The 17,042-nt window shown below is 56.9% G+C and overlaps 2 protein-coding genes across 2 annotated transcripts in view; one reads left to right on the forward strand and one right to left on the reverse strand.

Moving 5' to 3' along the window:
• ANO8 (anoctamin 8) overlaps window positions 1-17,042 on the reverse strand; it is a 26,570-nt gene that overhangs the window by 5,859 nt on the left and 3,669 nt on the right. Inside the window, exons 10-15 of the mRNA XM_035308682.1 lie at window positions 16,754-17,035; window positions 15,792-16,472; window positions 15,517-15,708; window positions 15,278-15,409; window positions 15,050-15,160; window positions 14,159-14,947 (exon numbers count right to left, since the gene is read on the reverse strand). Coding sequence (XP_035164573.1) covers window positions 14,270-14,947; window positions 15,050-15,160; window positions 15,278-15,409; window positions 15,517-15,708; window positions 15,792-16,472; window positions 16,754-17,035 — 2,076 coding nt within the window. The 3' untranslated portion in view covers window positions 14,159-14,269. The remainder of the gene's footprint in view (window positions 1-14,158; window positions 14,948-15,049; window positions 15,161-15,277; window positions 15,410-15,516; window positions 15,709-15,791; window positions 16,473-16,753; window positions 17,036-17,042) is intronic.
• On the forward strand, window positions 3,044-7,299 carry DDA1 (DET1 and DDB1 associated 1; the record flags this gene model as incomplete). The annotated part of the gene is made up of 4 exons (XM_035308680.1): window positions 3,044-3,226; window positions 3,690-3,741; window positions 4,051-4,112; window positions 5,099-7,299. Coding segments are annotated over 4 exons (408 nt in total), but the record flags the coding sequence as incomplete, so codon positions are not given.

Genomic DNA, 17,042 nt, shown 5'->3' on the forward strand with positions numbered 1-17,042 from the left:
GGGGGTGTTCCCTGGGGTCTCCGTGTCCCGAGGCCGGGAGTCCTGGTGGCCGTTCCCCGTGTGGAGGCTTCTCCTGCACCCCACGTCCATGTGTGTGCGTGGTGCTGGGACACAGCCCTCAGCCCCGGTGCCCTGGGCCTCACGTTGCACGGTGCGGGTGCTGCGGTTCCTTCCCAAACCTGAGGGCTGGGCTCGCACACGTCGCTTGGTTTTGGGTTTTATTTTCACCTTTCTGCTTTTAGACGAGGACTTCCAGCAAGCCGAGCGCCCTGTTGACACAGGAACAGTAGATGCCTCTTATCTCTCCCTCACTTCCCAAACCGTAGAAGGAACTGCTGTTGGCTCCCGAGGTCGCTTAACCGCGCGCTTGTTTTGGCGTTCGGGGGGTTTGCCTCTTCCCCAGATGAAACGAGGCCTCGGCTCGGTTCCGGTGCTGGTTTTCCTCTTCCGCGCAGGGAGCTGCAGCAGCTCGGCCGGCTCCTGGGCGCGCTCTGCGTGGTGAAAGGGTGGCAGAAGGCCTGCAGGAGGAACGTTTCCTCGTGTGGGGCAGTGCCGCAGCTGTTCCTCGGTGAACCTGCTGCGGTGGGTGTGCGCGGGCGCGGCGGTGACCTCCCGAGGCTGCCTTATCTTGTGCCCTCGGAGCAGATAAGGGGCACTGCACTCCCAGTGTTGTCTCTTTCTGGATATCCAGGAATGTGCTCGGGGCGATTCCCCCAGGGGACCTTTTCAGGAGGTTGCATCCCAGCAGATGCCTGTTGAAGTGTGCAGGTGTGGGGCAGGATTCGCCGAATAGCCTCGGTACTAGCAACAAGGCTTTCAGTTGTACTTCCCGACGCTTAAGCTCGAGAAATGCCTCTCCCAAGCTGGAGAAATGCCTCTCCCCGTGCTCACGTTCTGATTTCCCTGCCGTTTTCCTGCCCCAGCAGTTGTGGGTTCGCCCAGGTGGCTTCTGCCAAGGTGGAGGCTGAGAGCCCGGCGTGCTCCAGGCTGTTCCTGCAGGAGCTGAGGTCTCAGAGGCGTGAGCGCGGCAGCCTTCCTGCCTGGGAGCCTCCTCTCAGCTGCTGCCGTCCTGCTTCAGTTGCTTCTGTTCTAAAGAAGGGGGGGACGCCCACGTTTAAAACACGTTCCTTAATTAAAACTCATTTTGACTGATAATTTTATTATGTTAGCAACTTACTGGGCATAGCGCTGCTGGAGAAGTCTGTTAAAAGACCGCGGCGTGCCTGGTGAGAGCTGCGCCCCCTCTCAGGGCCAGCGGGGGCTCTGCCAGCCCAAAGCCCCCAGAGGGGCAGAGGGGAATAGTCTGGGGTGGGAGATGCCTGAAGCTGTGTGCTGCTCGCTAAGAGCAGTGGTTTTCCGTTCCTGTAAGTGGAAATGAAAGCAAATAGTTAAAGAAACCAGGGAGGTGTCTGTCCGGGCTCCTGTAGCGCCGTGTCGTAAAGGGTTTGCTTTGAAATAGGGAATGTTTTTAAAGATCCTCAGCCCTGCTAAACAGCATAAGTACGGTCAGTGAGTCTTAAACCTGGGCTGTGCGGAGGAAAGCGCCTGGCCGTGCCCGTGGAAGTCCTTAAAGGATTCCCCACCCTTTTCAGCTCGGGATTCTCGGCGCCAGGGAGAGCGGGGCGGCACGGCCCGGATCCACGGGGCTCTTGTAGCCGTGCTGGAGGATCCTGCCTCGATCCCCAGCTCAGCCGAGCGAGCGAGGGGCTCTGTCCTGGAGAAGTGGTGACACGGGGAAGTGGCATCGCCCCTGAGGGGGGATGAGACGAGAGGAATTTGCAGTTGGCTGCTTGAATGCGAGTCTCTTTTAGCTAAAACCTGGCACCCGGGAAGGGCTGAATGTGGAAACGTCGGTAGAGCTCTTCCAAAAACAAGAGCCTGAATAATATTTTCTGGTTCGGCTAATTATAGCTCTTTGTTTTGAATTAAAGATGCAGCGTTAATAAAAATAACGGCTCCTATTTGAGCGAAAACAACGCCTTCGAGCCCGGCAGTTGCGGAGCAGCAGCGTCCATTCATTCGTCGCTTCTGACGCCGAAACCAAACGGCTCCTCTGCTGCTTTCCTCTCCTTTTTAAATTGCTTCTAAGCAGGCTGATGCCTGTGCGGGATTAGAAGCCTTTAGCGTGCCGTATAATAGGCTTTGGGGCTTTCCGTGAGTATCACTGCGGCGCAGGTAGCTGATCTGATGACTTCGGGTGGCTCGGGGCCTCTCCCGCTCACCGCCCGGGCACCTCGTGCATTTATTCCCCATCGTCTGGCTGCTTTAAAGGCCTTGCCGAGCATCTTCCTTTGTCCCTGTGCTGTGAGTGAAGAGGCTCCAGCAGGCTTTCGAGCTCGCCGTTCTCGTGACCCCGTAACGTTCTCCTCCCGCCCTCCTTTTCTTCGCTTTGGAGAAGGAAATTCCTGCTTCACGCTGGCGCGGCTTAATTAAGCAGCGAGGGCTCCGCGGGCTCCCGCTGCACGTAGCTTCGCTGCCCTGCGTGTCCAGCTGTTTTCTGGGGAGCAGGGACCTACCCCGGCCTCCAGAACTGGGGGGTTATTTTTGAAGTACTGGCGGCACTGACGCACGCAGGGGCGTGATCCTTCACAAAAAAGTCGGGCCTCGCTGATAAGGACGGGGCTTGGGGGGGCCTCGGAGGCTTTCGTCGCGTTCTGGAATTGACAAAGGATGGTAACTGCGAAAGCGAAAGAGCAACCAGTGTGAAACGGGGACGGGCTCAAGGATTTGAGTCATCGGGGTGGCTGCGGCAGTTTCCTTGTGCGATCGTGTGGTTTGTGCTGGTCTGTGGGTCCTGCTGGTGTCCGCGTGCTGCAGAGCTTCCTTCTGTCAGAGCTCGCCCGCTTCACCTGTAGGCCGGGAGGGGTTTGCTGAGCAGCCTTCTAGAACTTTGAGAGAATAGCGAGCCAAATGCGAAAGCTGGGGATTCGCTTCGTTTACAAAAACAGTTTTGTTTTTCTTTATTTGTTTCGGTTTCCAGCGGCTCTCGCTAGCTGGGACCTGGCAACATCCTTCCAAACCCTGCAGTTATTTATCTTAACGACCCGAGCTGCTCCTTGGAGAATCAGCCCGAAGCAAACAACAACTGGAATATCGCTTTTCCTTTCTTCACCTACTTCTTTGTTTGTGTTCTTTGTCTTTTCAGGCAGATTTTTTGAAAGGATTACCGGTCTACAACAAAAGCAACTTCAGCAGATTCCACGCGGACTCTGTATGTAAAGCATCAGTAAGTATTGCACATCGGCCGTACAGCCCCGGTGCTCTGGGAGGTTTTCCTGCAGGGCTCAAAGGATATCAGAGGGAAATAAACTCAGTCGAGTGTTTGTTTGTTTTCTTAAAAACAAACAAACCCATCCATGTACGCTTGCAGTTCATGAGCTGAGATTGGCAAGGAAAACTTCCTGCTTGCTTTGGTGAGCCGTGCGTCCTCACGTCAGCCAAGCCACAGCTGGGGTGCTCTGCATACGCACATATGGGGTCTTCGGCCCTGAAAAACACCAGAAAAATGGACCTGCTTCGAATTTCTTAAAAAAACAGAGAAAAGAAGCAGCAGCGCAGGGTCATCTAACAGGGCAGAATGGCAGGATGCGTTTGCAGCCTGGGTTTGTGGTGGCCTTTGGGTTGGTTTAGCTGTGCTTGAGTTAAAAATCTGCCGGCTGTCGTTCTGTAACTGTCCGATTCCTCTATAGAACAGAAGACCATCGGTATACCTTCCCACGAGAGAATACCCGTCTGAACAAAGTAAGTCTGCTCCACTGACGCGGTTTTTTTTACTGTTTTCGGATTTTAAAGATCTGGCATACGCGTCATTTCACTGATTTTAAACAGCAGGTCAGCTGATACTCTTGAACTGTCACTACAGTTCCAAGCGGTGTTAGTCTGGTTGCTGTGTTTTGTGCTTTTCCTCTGTCCTAACGAAGTGATCGCTGTTCCTGCGGCCTGCCCTTTAATCCAAAGGGCCGTGCTTTGTGGAATAATGTCATGATTGCTGCACAGTTTTAAAGGTTGTCTTCAAAACGACCTCAGCTTGTTTCTCTCTTTCTTTGGCAGTTATAGTAACAGAAAAGACAAATATACTTTTGCGTTACTTACATCAGCAGTGGGACAAAAAGGTATGGTTGTGTTTCCTTAATATAAACGTCTCGATGTGCTGACTCTGGCCGATAGAGCTGAATATTGATCGCGATCAAGATATTGATGATTAATTAAGAGTGATTCAGTCCTTGTGAAATGCACTTCAGCAAAAGGAGGCTATGCCTCGGCACGGCTCTGTCTCTGCACAACGTTTTATTTTTTTAAAAGCTTTTTCTTCTGTTTCAATTTAGAGGACAGTAGCTCAGTGTTTAGTCTAGAACTTGGGAGACTTCAGTTCTGCTTCCCACTTAGCACAATTTTCCTTTGTGACCTTTGCAAATTGGTCTCCCTGAGCCTCAGCTGTCTGCTTTACAGCTAGAGTAGAGCTTCTGCCTCCCAAGACCGTTAAGAAAAGATGGATGAGCTTATGCAGAACATGAATGCATTAATGAGGCCGTGTAAGTACCTTGGTTACGAAATCAGAGTTCCCGTATCAGGAATGCACAAATTAGGAGGCTCTCGCTGGCGTCTGAGACCAATACTGCCTGGGTTGGAAGTGCTCAGACACGAGGCGAGGACTTGGGAGCGGAGATAATCAAAGCAGGGATTTTAATCATGAGAGGATGCAGAACCCAGAGAGAAGCAAAATTATAAGGAGCCTTGAAGCTGAAAAGAAAATACTTGTGTATGACGGAAGTCTTTTGGTGATCTTGATAAGTTTAGGGACTGACTCAGAGGAGCAGGAAAAGAGAATCTTACTCATGTGTATGAAATATTTGCGATCTATAAATAAAAGATGCTGAGAGCGATGATTGGTGTCTTTGCCCCACCCTCAAATATGAAGAAGCACCCTTTGGCTTTGGGCAAAACCCTCTTGGTTTGTTTCCGTGTGTCCGTTAGGTCATCGCATTGCTATATTCCCTCCTGAAATTTTTACAAACAACATTTTTTTCTACTGGCATTAACTCCCGCCAGCATCAACAGGCTTTGGAGAGTTTCACTGTGACTTTCTTTGTCCAAACAGAATGCAGCAAAGAAGAGAGATCAAGAGCAAGTGGAAATAGAAGGTGAGAATTCGGCGCCACCACGGAAAATCGCTCGGACAGACAGCCAGGATATGAACGAGGACACTTAAACTCTTGGCTTTCTCCTCTACTACTTTGCAGGCGCTTCCTGTTTTGTCTCAAAGTGTGTAAATTTCGCCCCTTGCCCCCATCTCTCACCCATCCACTATGCAGCCCAAACCACTTCTGACTTCATAGGAGCCAATGTATTTATTTTTTCTCCTTTTTTTTTTTTTTTTTTTTTAATTTATGCCGTAAAACTTAGGGAGCGATGGTGGAACAATCCAGTACAACACCTAGTGTAACCTTAGCTCCTCCTTTCTCAAATTATACACTGTCACTTTTACAGGTTTTGTTAAATCTGTTACCTAACCAACCGGGTCCAGCTATGGAAGCCTGAGCAGGAGACGGGGGTTGTCACAGACCCCTGGAGCGGGGCAGGCTTTTCGGTCCGTGTGCCCATTGACACGTCACAAGTGGTTCGTTCTTCTTTGTGCCCAGTCCAGCCATAAGCGTGGGGCCTCACTATTTTTTTTTCTCAAATGCTCTGAAATTGGCACTGCACTTAAAAAAAAAAAAAAAAAAAGAAATCATGGGTGTCATTTAGGATTATGTTGATCTTAGCAAAATGTGTTGTCAACTTGATATATCAGTTGTATTTTGGTCTGTTCTGTAAGGGCCACGGTCGTTTGGCAGCGTACATTATCTCATGCGTCAGTGGTCATGGAGAATTCAAGTGAAAGGTGTGTTGCTTGTGTTGCTCTTTAACCCTAACAGTCTCTTGGTCTTGAACAGACTGATCTGTGCAACTTCTCCGTTGGAATAAAAGGATACTTTTATCCTATTCTGAGTATTTGATCAACAGTGTATTTAAGCAGCAGCTGATGGAGTGGAGTTGGGTAGGCGCCCTGCAGGCAGCGCTTGGCCGGATAAGTCTGGGAGCACCTTGGCAACTAGATCTAGTTCTCTGTGTCGACTGCCGGCTCTGACTAATGGTACGTTGAATTTCCTGCGATATCGGCATGTCTGGAGTGGAGTCAACTTAGAGTTGATCAAAACGTGAGCTTCCGTGGTCTCCGTTAAAGACCAGTCGATCTCTTTCGGACTGTGACAGCTCAGTGCCTGTTGCCTGTAACCCTTCCCTGACTCTTCAGTAGGAGCAAAAATGGAGACCCGTAAGGCGTCCGGGTGGATTCGGAGGTTGAGAGACTTAAAAGGAGATGACCATCGTCACTGAAGGGGACAGGGAAGGTGTAGTTTAGTAATGATGTCTTGTCTGCTTTAATGTAAGAAGCTGACTTCACACTGTGTTAGTTTAAATTGATGAATTTATAACTGTGTTTTTTCCTCGTTCACCGATCTGAAACACCAGTTCAAGAAATCTCACGAACGTTGTTCTGGAGATCCTGGATAAGCCTAGTTCTGAGCGATTGCAGTGGCCACGAGCCTTGAGGCCAGGGTTTCTGCTATCCCCTTCTCCACGGCATCCCCTTCCTACCAGCGGACGCCACAAGATCAGGCGTGGGGGCGAAGGGGACCCGAAGGGAGCGTGTTACGAGGCAGAACCTTGGGAAGAGCAGGGCACAGCTCCCTCTGCGTTCTCAAATGTGTGTTAGGCACCGAGTTTCTGATGCAGTGAATGAATTTAACGTAAAGTTAACACCGAGTAGTTTAGAACTTTGTACCTGCCTCAGAAAATGTTACCTTTTTGCTATGGCAGTAACCTCCAAATTACTGGAACGTTGCTGGAAATGCCAACCGTGTTGGTGAAGATAAATGCTTAGAGTTCTGTGTGATTTACTGGCAATTGCAAGAGGACTTCTCCCAGAGTTCCGCCGTCAACAAGCACTTCTTGTGCAAGATGTTAACTGAAGGTGCTGTGTTAGCATCTGGTCTCGCAGGGATCGTCTGGAGCTGAAGCTGAAGAATCCTGTGAGGAGCTGTGAGATACCAAAAGAGGAAACGGACATGCAGCTGGTGGTAAAGTGTGACCAATTTGTGTGTTTTAGCAAAGCTTGAGAGCTGCAGCCTTGCAGACTGATGTTTGTACAGTGCGTTGAAGTTGTAAAATGCTGTATACTTGATTGACATGGCAAGGTTTGGGCTTTGCTGACTTCTCTGCTAGACAGAGCGATGTACTATTAAAGAGAGTTGGCAGTTCCTTCCTGTCGTAACCCCCCGTCTTTGTTCCCTCCGTGTCGTTAAAAATTGCCTTGTTGGTTATGGGAGCCTTTGGAATGTTTCAGGTATTTCTAGGAGTTGCCTTTTTTTAAGTAGTTCTGGAGTGATGGAGAAACTAATCTTCAAGGAGATGTGACCTAAAGTATCAAACTTGTCTTTTTGTTTGTTTGTTTTTTGCATTCATGGTTGAGCACAGGCAGTATGGATTTCTAATGCCCCCGGTGGGTCTTTCTGCATCCCGTCTGAGCTGCAGCGAGAGCTCCCTCCTTTCCTTCCTTCTCCAACCCACTTTTCCTGCTGCTCCTGGCTCCAGAGTGCTGTCCTCAAGCTATTGCACTTTGATCCTATCTGTGTAATACGTGGTAAGTGTATCGGGTTTGAGCGTTGCATGGAAGATCTTACTTGCCTAACTGTGACTTCCTGGTGCCTTAGTGCATTGAAAACAACAAAAATAAGAAAAAAACCCCAAACCCCGGATTTCTTGCTGACCACACTGTTTGTATAACGCCAAGCTCTTCGCTCTTCAGACTCTTGTTACAAAGTGACTGAAACTTAGTGACCCTCAGGGGTTCTTTTGTACGTCTGCGCAGTGCTATTTGTACTGATCCCCTTACCGATGTACACTCAAGGTTTGGGTTTTTTAATGAGAACTTGAGATACTTGTCAGAGATCAGGATTTTTTTTAGGTGCATAGGGAATCTTTGCTCAGTCGTCAAAGCCGCAGAAGCACGTTTCTACCCGGGGACGAGGAGTCCATCGGGAGCAGCCTCTTGCAGCAGACCGCCCTGTTCGTAGGCGTCTGTGCTGCCAGGCAGGGCGCCCCGCTATTAATCAGCACTCGAGCAGCTGAGGTGTGTGTTGGGTCAGTTTAGAATATTAAAAAGTTAGGCACTGCCTTTTTCTAACGTAAAAATACACCGGTGACTGATGTGCAGGGAAACTAACGGTTTGTCTAGGTTAATTCTTGGTATCATATATTTACTTTTTTTTTAGGGGAGGAATAGTCAAAAAAAAAACCCAACCAACTTACTCCTCACACGTAAGAGTTGGAGGAGGGGGGGGGGAATGTTGGAAAGGACAGATTGCAACATGTTCTGTCCAGCTGCATCGCAGCAGCAAAGTGTTGGTTGTTTGCATTTATGGCTGATCCCTGACGTTTGCCGGCTTAGTTTGTTTGGTCTGAGGATGGTCGGTTAGCTAACGTTAGCACGGTCGGCTTCCAGGCTGCTTCCTCCTTCTGTCCTTGGAAGCTTTTCAAGGCCCTAATGGACGAGGCCCCGAACCCGCTGCGCGTTCGGTATCGCCCGTGCTTTGACCAGGGGCCTGGAGGGGACTGTAGTAAACCCAGGGAAAGGCAAAATGCAGCAGAAGCTGTGGCTGGAAGGTTTTGTGGCAAGTGAAGGACCGTCACAAAGCTTACGGAGTTGGCAAGCACGTGCAAAAGCTTTTGACAAGCCCTGAAACCGCCTTGAGCTGCGAAGAGGCTGCACCTGGGCTGCAAAGTGTTTAAACTCGTTACCGGAGCAGTATTTGAGGTGGACGGGGTGATGAGTTTCACAGCAAGAGAACAGGCTTCTAGAGTCATTAAATGAGTCAGATCTGATTAAAAAAATACTTCTTCTCTTAGCCTAGGAAAGACACGAAGCAGCAGCAGCTGTACTGGTCTCAAAGCCTGGCATTTCTGTCCCGCGTGGCCGTGTTCAGAGCTGGCTGCCGAGCCCGGCGACGAATCCCAAGGGCGTGCGTAACCTGGGCATTCTTTTCTGCCATCGTAATCCCGGTGAGAACGGGGTAAAGGCGCCGAGCTGTTGGCTGGTGAGCTCCCCGTGCAGGCAGTTGCTCGGGGTTTTACTGAGGGCCCCGCTGGGGAAGGCTGTGCGGTGTGCTTCGGAGTAGGATCGAGTGGAAAATGCGTTTCCTTCCCTCCAGCGTGTGCCTTAGGCAGCAGTGAGTCGTGGGTGCTCGGACTGCTTCCTCTGAGACGACTTCGGAACGTGATGGACACTAATCTCAACATTTTCACTCGGCACTAGGTAGATGGAACAGGTGAAACGTCAAAGCTTTATTTTTTGGTGGGCTCTTTGTCACCGGCCTTAATGGCAAAGACTAAGCAGGAGTCCTGTTGTTTCTTTTTAAATGTTCTTCAGCACCGCGGCTACCAGCTCTGTTACCACTTAGCGTTTCCTGGCTTGTTTATTTACCACTAGCTTCATTTTTTATTGTAAAGGTTTTTCAAAAAGACCACATCTACAGCAGGAAAACGACTTTTCCGCCAGGCTGGCAGCGGGGGAATTGTGCGATGTGCTGACCGCGACCAGAGGGCCTTCCACCTGATGTCTCCCCATGGCAGGTTTCATCTCACGTTTTTTGCTGAGCGAGAAATCCTTTTCTTTAAAGAAGAGAGGGTTGAATCTACCTGGGAGCAGCTCAGGGTATTTCTGGGGGCGATGCAGAGGCTGTGCTGGTCGCGGTGCCCAGGAGGGGTATTGCATCACGGGCTTGGCGAAGCGCAGGCTGACCTTCACGCTGCGCTTTCGGGTTTCTCCGCTGCTGCTTCACGAACGCCTGCGGTCTGACGGCGAGCGTGCGGCCCCGGGGTCTCGTCTGACAGCTGATCCGGGGGGTTTGGTGCCAGCAATCACCCGAAAGGCTGAGCCAGCAGGGTGGCCAGGTGGGCTGGCTGCGCAGGCTGGGTCTTGCGGTCGCATGCAGCCCGCGCTAAATGCCGTGCTGTCACGGCCGTGCCCGTCCTGAGACGCGTGCTGAGCTGTCTTGGATGGGAAACGTGTGTCACCTCGAGAGTTTAATGTCAGGGAGGAGAGAGGACCTCTGGAACCTTTTTCAATTACTGGAAAAAAATAACTTCGGGATATTGAAAAGGCTGAATGTGGCCTGCAGGGAGGAGCTTTTGTGGCTGAAGCAAGGAAACGAAACGCCAGCTCTGGAATTTTCTAACGCCGGGGCTGTTCTTAAAGGCGGAACTTTCCTGGTATGGCCCCAGGTGTGACAAACCGAGCCTCCCCATGGGTGTGATTTCAGAATTAGCTTGTTCTAGGAATACATTTAAGAAGCCTGATGAGAAGCCTTAATGCCTTCTGAGGAGCTGGGTGGCTTTAAGGTGTTGTGGTGGCATGCCAGGTTTTACCGACGTAAACCCCAGAGGAGGCATTTGGCTGGCAGGATGAAATGGGCAGCGCTGTGAAACCTCCACCCTGATCGAACGGGGGTTTTCCTCGTGCGGGAGATGCCTGCCCAGAAGGATGGGGTGATGTGAAGTGGGCTGATGTTTGCTACCCCGCAAGGTGCAGGCAGGGCTTTCCCCAGCTCATCGGCTGCGTTCTTGCCCCTTCCACCACCCAACTCCTCCGCCAGCCCTCGGAGGCGAGGGGCGGCCCCGGTCCTCAGCTCTGGGAAAGCGAAGCTGCCTTAACGCCGCCTCGTGCGCCACGAGGACAGCCACTTGTGCTCTCCTTGCTCCGACTCTGCTTTCAATTTCCTCCCGTTCCAGACCAAAGCCAGCTTCTTTCGGCTAGGAAGCCAGCAGCGACGCTCCTCGTTGCTCCCAGCTCCGCCACCATCCCCGGGACGCCTTGTCCCAGTGAGCTCCTCCGTGCGTTGCCGTGCCGTAGCTCCCGGCTCTCCCTGTTACGCGCACACGCGGCGCTTTTTGTGCGGCCACACGCCACGCTGACACCCTGGACAGGTCAAACCCTTCCCTGCTTGGACAAGCAGCGCGCCTGAGTGTGGGCAGGGCTGGGGGGAGCTGGCGTGGCTGCGGGCAGGACCGGCCGGTTCCTTCCTTAGCCACGGCTCCGGGGTGCAGGGACACGAGGTGAGCGCTGAGTTACGGCGAGAAGCGGCGTGAAGGCTGAGCCGATGGCCCGAGCTGCGCCACCGCCTTCGTGCCGCACTTGTGCTGCCTTCCAGATGCGTTCGTTGCTCATTCATCAGCGCGCAGCGTGCCGTTAGCAGGCTTTGCTGGGTATTTTTAGTTGAACCGCCCGTCCCTGGCCGGTCGCGCGTCGCGTCCGAGCGGCTCAGAGCGGCTCTCAGCTCTCTGTTGCCCGTGCCTGCCCTAACTCCTCGCCCCGCTCAGCACACGCCGTCCCAGGCTGGTTCTCGCAGCGCGGCGTCGAGCTTGTGAGCGCGTGTTCCTTCCCACCCGTCTCCGCAAGTTCCAGTTCCCCTCTTTTTTTTTTTCAAAAATCCTGGTGGGGCCGGGAGAACGCGAGGTTTCCTGACAGCCGCGTGTTGGCAGGAGGGCTGCCGCCGTGGAGCGACTGTAAACGCGCTGTTAGTCAAATGTCACGGCCGTCGGGATTTTGCCTTTCTTTTTAAACGATTCCGTGTTTGATACTGTCTACAATAAATTTGCAGAATTTAGAGGACTTGGAGCTCTTCGTTCTTCCTCCACCCTTCCCCGCTACCGACGGCACGCGGCAGAGCTGCGGCGTGGCTGTGGGCGCTGCTCCCTGAGCGTGCTGCGAACCCACCCGTGCCTCAAAGCCTCCCCCTGCCTGGGGGGGCTGCGGGGGGACGGTGGCCCTAAAGTGTCCCCTTCTGCCCTCCCCAGGGTCGGGAGCGCTGAGGCTCGCTCCCTGAGCACGCACGCTATGAAAGCCGCTTGGGGCAAGGAGTTGGCGCACGCCTCAGGCTTGTTGAAATATACTTTTATTGCATTTCTGCAGGTTTTACAAAAATATGACAAAATAAATTAAAAAGAAATAAATAACCCCCTTCGTTTCTTTTAGTTTCCAAGGAAAGAGAGCACAGCGAGGGAGAAAAGAGGGGAAAAAAAAAAAGGCAAAGGAAACAATTCCCTCCTTTGTACAGTAACTGCCCCGAGGAGTGAGACGGCAGACAGGCGGCCGCTTGTAGAAATATTTTGTGTAAAGAAATGTTTAAAAATGCCCAGGACCACGGGGGGCCGACAGCAGCGGGCCCCTGCCCTGTCCCCTGGTAGGTGGTGCGGGGACAGCTCGTGCCAGGACCGTTACCCCCAGGAGGGAAGTGGGACGCAAACAGAATTCCCTTCAGGACCGGCGCGTTTGAACCGAGATGAGAGCTGGTGAGCCCAACCCGGGGAGAAGCCGAGAACCAAAACGGTGAGCGGGGAACGGGAGGGGGCTCCGCACGGCCCCCGGCACAGAGGGGACGGCGCCGGGGTGTGTGGGCAGATGAGCCGAGCCGGGGCGAGCTTCGCTGCGGTCCCCAGCGGGACTTCGGGCTCTGCAGCAGGGAGCTGAGCCCGGGAGGGTGTTGGGGTTACGGTTCCCCCTTCTCCAGGCTCCCCTCGCTCAAGGCACTGCTGCTGCTCCTGCTCCCTGCACAGCAGCTCCGGGGCGCAGCCGTGCTGCTCCTCCTGTCCTGTCCGGGGCCCGTTTGCCCCAGTTTCTCAGCGCCTTGGAGCCCGCTGCTCCCTTTTCCCTCATCTCGCCCCAGAAACCCTCTGCTCTTCCTGCCTGGCAGGCACTGAGCGTGGTGCCCGGCCCCGTGGGAGGGCGAGGGGGCTGCTCTGCCCCACCGTGCCCCCCGGGGACACCAAAGCTCGGTGCCGGGAGCCCGGCCGTGTGGCCGTGGCATCTCCCCATCCGCCCCGGACCATCGCCCGGGCCCGTGCGGCGCAGATGAGTGGAGCAACAGAGCCTTTGTGCTCCCCTGGCCTTATTGCTGTATAAAATGGCTTGGTTCAAAGACAAAAAGGGGAACAACAAAACAACCACACGCACGTTTTGGGGAGAGACGGGGTGGGAAAAACAACCTGACGTTTCCTACAGCCCAGGCCTTGGGCCAGGCACAGTGATGGGGCGGCCGCCCCGCGTGGCCGGAGCCCTCCTTCCCCCTGCTTGCTTCAGAAATGGTTGGGGGCAGGGGGGAAGCGAGCGGAGCTGGCAGGGGGGGACAAGGGGACAGCGAGCACCGGCCTTACCCCGGCCCCCACCACCCCGTAAAGCGAAGCAGCGCCGAGCAGAGCCGCGGGCAGCCTCCTCCCCGCGAGGACGGCGGCTCCCAAAGCACTAAGCCTAGACCCGGCGGCGTTAAAACCTTCACCCTGGCAGAAGCGAAGCTGTTCCCCCCCCCCCCATCATCATCATCGCCCCCCACCCCCCGCCCCGTCCTTCTCCCGGGCTTCGCCGTGACGTCCGTGTGCGCGAGCGCCTTATTGCGAGTTAATTCCACGAAATAAGAAAGCGGAGAGGGAAGGCGACCGTCGCGCTCGCTGGGGCCGGGCTGCTCCGAGCTCTCGCCTCCGCCGCCTCCAGCCGTCGCACGAAGAACGGGAGCGAGCCGCTTGCCTTGGGTTTTGTTTTGTTTTTAGTGCAAGAAATGCTGCCCATGCATGGGAATCCGGGTGGCCGGCGCTCGCCGCTCACCCCCCCTCCCTCCCCGCCGGTGCTGGGGACGGGGAACGTCCCCGTGCTGGCGGGACCGGACCCACGCCGAGGCTGCGGGACGGTGCCGGCGGCCCCGGGGCGACGGCTGGTGCGGCAGGACGCGGCGGTGGCGGTAGGCACGGGTGAATCGGGCTCCTCGCGCCGTCTCGGTCCTCTGCCATCGGAGACGTGGTGCCGAGCCCGGCTGCCTTTGCCCATGGGGGCTCTGCGGGATGCTCCCGGTGGGTCTGGGGACGCCGAATTCCCCTTGGGTGAACGTGGCCTCCTGGGAGCCGTGGAGCAGGACCGGGGCATCGCCTGCCCGTCCCCAGTTTGCCAGAGGCACAGGAGGGGACGCTCCATCCGGGGACGTGGCTGGGCCCTGCTGCTGCTCACACCGACGGTGCCTTGCTCGGGCGTCCGTGCCGCAGGATGAGGCCGGACCCCCCCCGGAGCTGTGGATGGGGTGGCAGCGGGTCCCAGCAGGGGGGCTGGAGGGGCGCGAGGGGATGCGACGGAGGGGGACGGTGCAGGGCGCGGGGCCAGCACGCCCGTGCTCGCTCCCGAAACGTCGGGTTAGAGTTTATAGCCCCCACTCTCCTCCTCCGCCCGCAGCTCCGGCTCCTCGCGGCCCCCGTCCTCCGGCACCCCGTTGAGGTGGGACTTGCTGGGGCCCGGCCGCTCGCCCCCATCCGTGGAGGGGCCGGGCCGGGGCTGGGGGGAGGCGGTGGCCGTGGCCCCGTTGCCGCTGGCCCCTTCGGACTTGCCGAAGTTGAAGAGCTTGCCGGGGTTGAATGGCTTGGTGGGCGACTGGACCTTCTCGGTCCCCGCGTCCCTCTTAGTCTCGGGGGATTTCAGGAACTTGAAGCTGAGGAAGCCGGGGAGTTTGTTATCGCTGCCGGTGGGGGACTGGGGGGACCTGGCGGCGGCCGTGCTGCCGGCCCCGGCCCCCCCGGAGAGGAACTTGCCCTGCAAAGGGATGATCTGCTTCAACTTCATGACGTTGTTGGTGGCCAGCAGCGAGCTGGGGCGCTTGGGCTTGTCGGAGCCGTGCGAGGTGCCCCCGGAGCCCTTCCCCTTGCCCTGGCTCTTCTCGTGGGCCGGGTCCTGCCCGGCGGCCTCGGGCTTGGCCTCGTCGCGGCTGGACTCGCGCTCCTTGCGGGCCTGGTACTCGGCGTGCCGCTGCCGCTCCTCCTCCTCCCGCTTGCGCCGCTGCTGCTGCTGGAAGTGGTGCTGCGCCTGGCGCTCGTGCTTCTGCCAACGGGGAGCGCGTCGGGCACGGGGACGCCTCTGGGGACGTCCCTGCTCCGTGCTCGGCCCCCCAGGGACGCGTTTCCCCCCGTCGGCATCGCCTACCTTGAAGGCCTCGCGGCGCTGGTACTCCAACTTCGCCATCTCCTCGGCCACCCAGGCGGGGATGTCGGGGATGGCCACTTGGATCACGTACTTCAGCAGCAGGGCGAAGTGCTGCGGGGGCACGGGGGACGCGCTGAGCATCCCCTCTCCAAATGCGCCCCACGAGAAACGGGGACCGGAGAGGGTAGCGCACCGGGAGACCCTCCAATAACAAAGGGAGCGCCGTACCTCCAGCACCACCACGGAGATGATGGCTCCCTCGGGGCTGAGCCAGGGGAAGAGGCGCTGGAGCTGCCCGCACTGGGCGATCAGGTAGCAGTTGACCACGATGGCCAGGACGCCCATGGCCTCCATCACCTTCTGCACGAGGGACGGCACCGGGGATGAGCTGGAAGCCTGCAGCCAGCCCGCCTGCCCCCCTCCCGAGACCCCTAGCCCCCCCGGCCCCCTCGTGGCCCCCAGCCCACCTGCCACTGCCCGATGCTCTCGACCCGCTGGCCGAAGGGGCGCTGCAGCCCCGTGCACAGCTTGAAGGCGTCGCTGCGGATCTCGATGACGTTGTTCACCAGGGCGCACATGGCGGCCAGCGGGAAGGCGGAGGAGAAGAGCACCACGTAGCCGAACTGGATGAACATCTCCTGGTAGTCCTGGAAGGTGTCCTGGGGAGGAAGAGGAGGAGGAGGAGGAGGAATGCATTGCAGTGGGGCTTGGGGAGGTTGCCCCATGCCGTGCCGGAGCTCACCTCGTACTTCTTCATGCAGCTCTCCACCTCCGCCTGCGTCAGCTGCGTGGAGTAATCCTCCTCGGGCGGGTCGATCCAGGATGCCCGGTTCCGCTTGCGCCCTTCCTCCTCGCCCTCCTCCTCCTCCCTGCTCTCGGCCGCCCGCCTCCTCCGGCTGCCCCGCAGGACGGCGGCCGGCTCCGCTGCCTTGACCGGGCTTCCCGGGGGGCCTTCGGCGTCATCCTCATCCTCGCCCAGCTCGAAGACGGAGGCGGGGTCCATGCCCTTCTCCACCATGGTGGGGCTGCCCTCCTCCAGGAAGCTCTCGTCCTCGGGGCCGCCGGGCTCCGTGCCGCGCCGCTCGGCCTTCTCGATGAAGCTCACCTTCTTCAGCTTCAGCCCGCAGTCCAGGGCGCTCTCGTCCTCCGAATCCGACTCGCGCCGCTCTTCCTCCTCCTCCTCCTCCTCCGGCACCCCGCAGCCCCCGTTCAGACACTTCTTCTCACCCCGCGGCCCCTCGGGGGCGGCCCCGGCAGCCGGGGGGCCGCGGTGACGGGCGAGCAGGCGGAGGACGGCGTGCGCGACCTCGCGGAGGCTGCGGAGGCTGAGGTCCCCCCGGCGCAGCCGGCGGTACAGGTGGGGCTGCGACACCTCCTTGACGTTCTGCAGGAACTGGCGGGTGATGAGCAGCGTGGCCAGCATCTGCGTGGGGACACCGGGGAACCCGCTGTCACCCGGGGGGGGGCCGGTGCACGGGTGTCCCCCTCCCGCGCCCCCATCGCCGCGGGGTCCCCGCTCCTCCCCGTGGCCGCGCTGCTGGAGGGGGACACCCAACGTGGTGTCCCCCCGTCCCCCCCCCCCCAGCAGCACCGAGCTCGCCGGCCTCGTGCGTGCCACCGGGGTGGGGACGGGACCCCCGGGGGTTGGGGTGCGCGGGGGGGTTTGGGGGTGGCATGCACGGCCCCCGCCCTCCCCGCTCCTACTTTGGATACTCCCAGTCTCCAGCAAAAGCCCAGGAGGCCCTTAAGGAAGATGAGGGAGAGGTGGAGGTGGAGGAAGATGAAGGGGAGGAGAGCCTCTTTGAGCTGACGCATGAGGCTTTGGGACAGAGAGAAGATGAGCAGGAGCTGTGGAAGGGACAGAAGGACGGACGGACAGACAGACAGAGAGAGACCGTGAGCGGTAACGCGGCATGCGGGGACAGCGGGGCGCAGGGGGGGGGGTGCGGGTGCCGCTGGCTCGAGGACGTCCGTCCGGGGGCATCGGGGATGG

Source organism: Oxyura jamaicensis, chromosome 28 (assembly GCF_011077185.1).
Source record: "Oxyura jamaicensis isolate SHBP4307 breed ruddy duck chromosome 28, BPBGC_Ojam_1.0, whole genome shotgun sequence".
Taxonomy (NCBI): Eukaryota; Metazoa; Chordata; class Aves; order Anseriformes; family Anatidae; genus Oxyura; species Oxyura jamaicensis.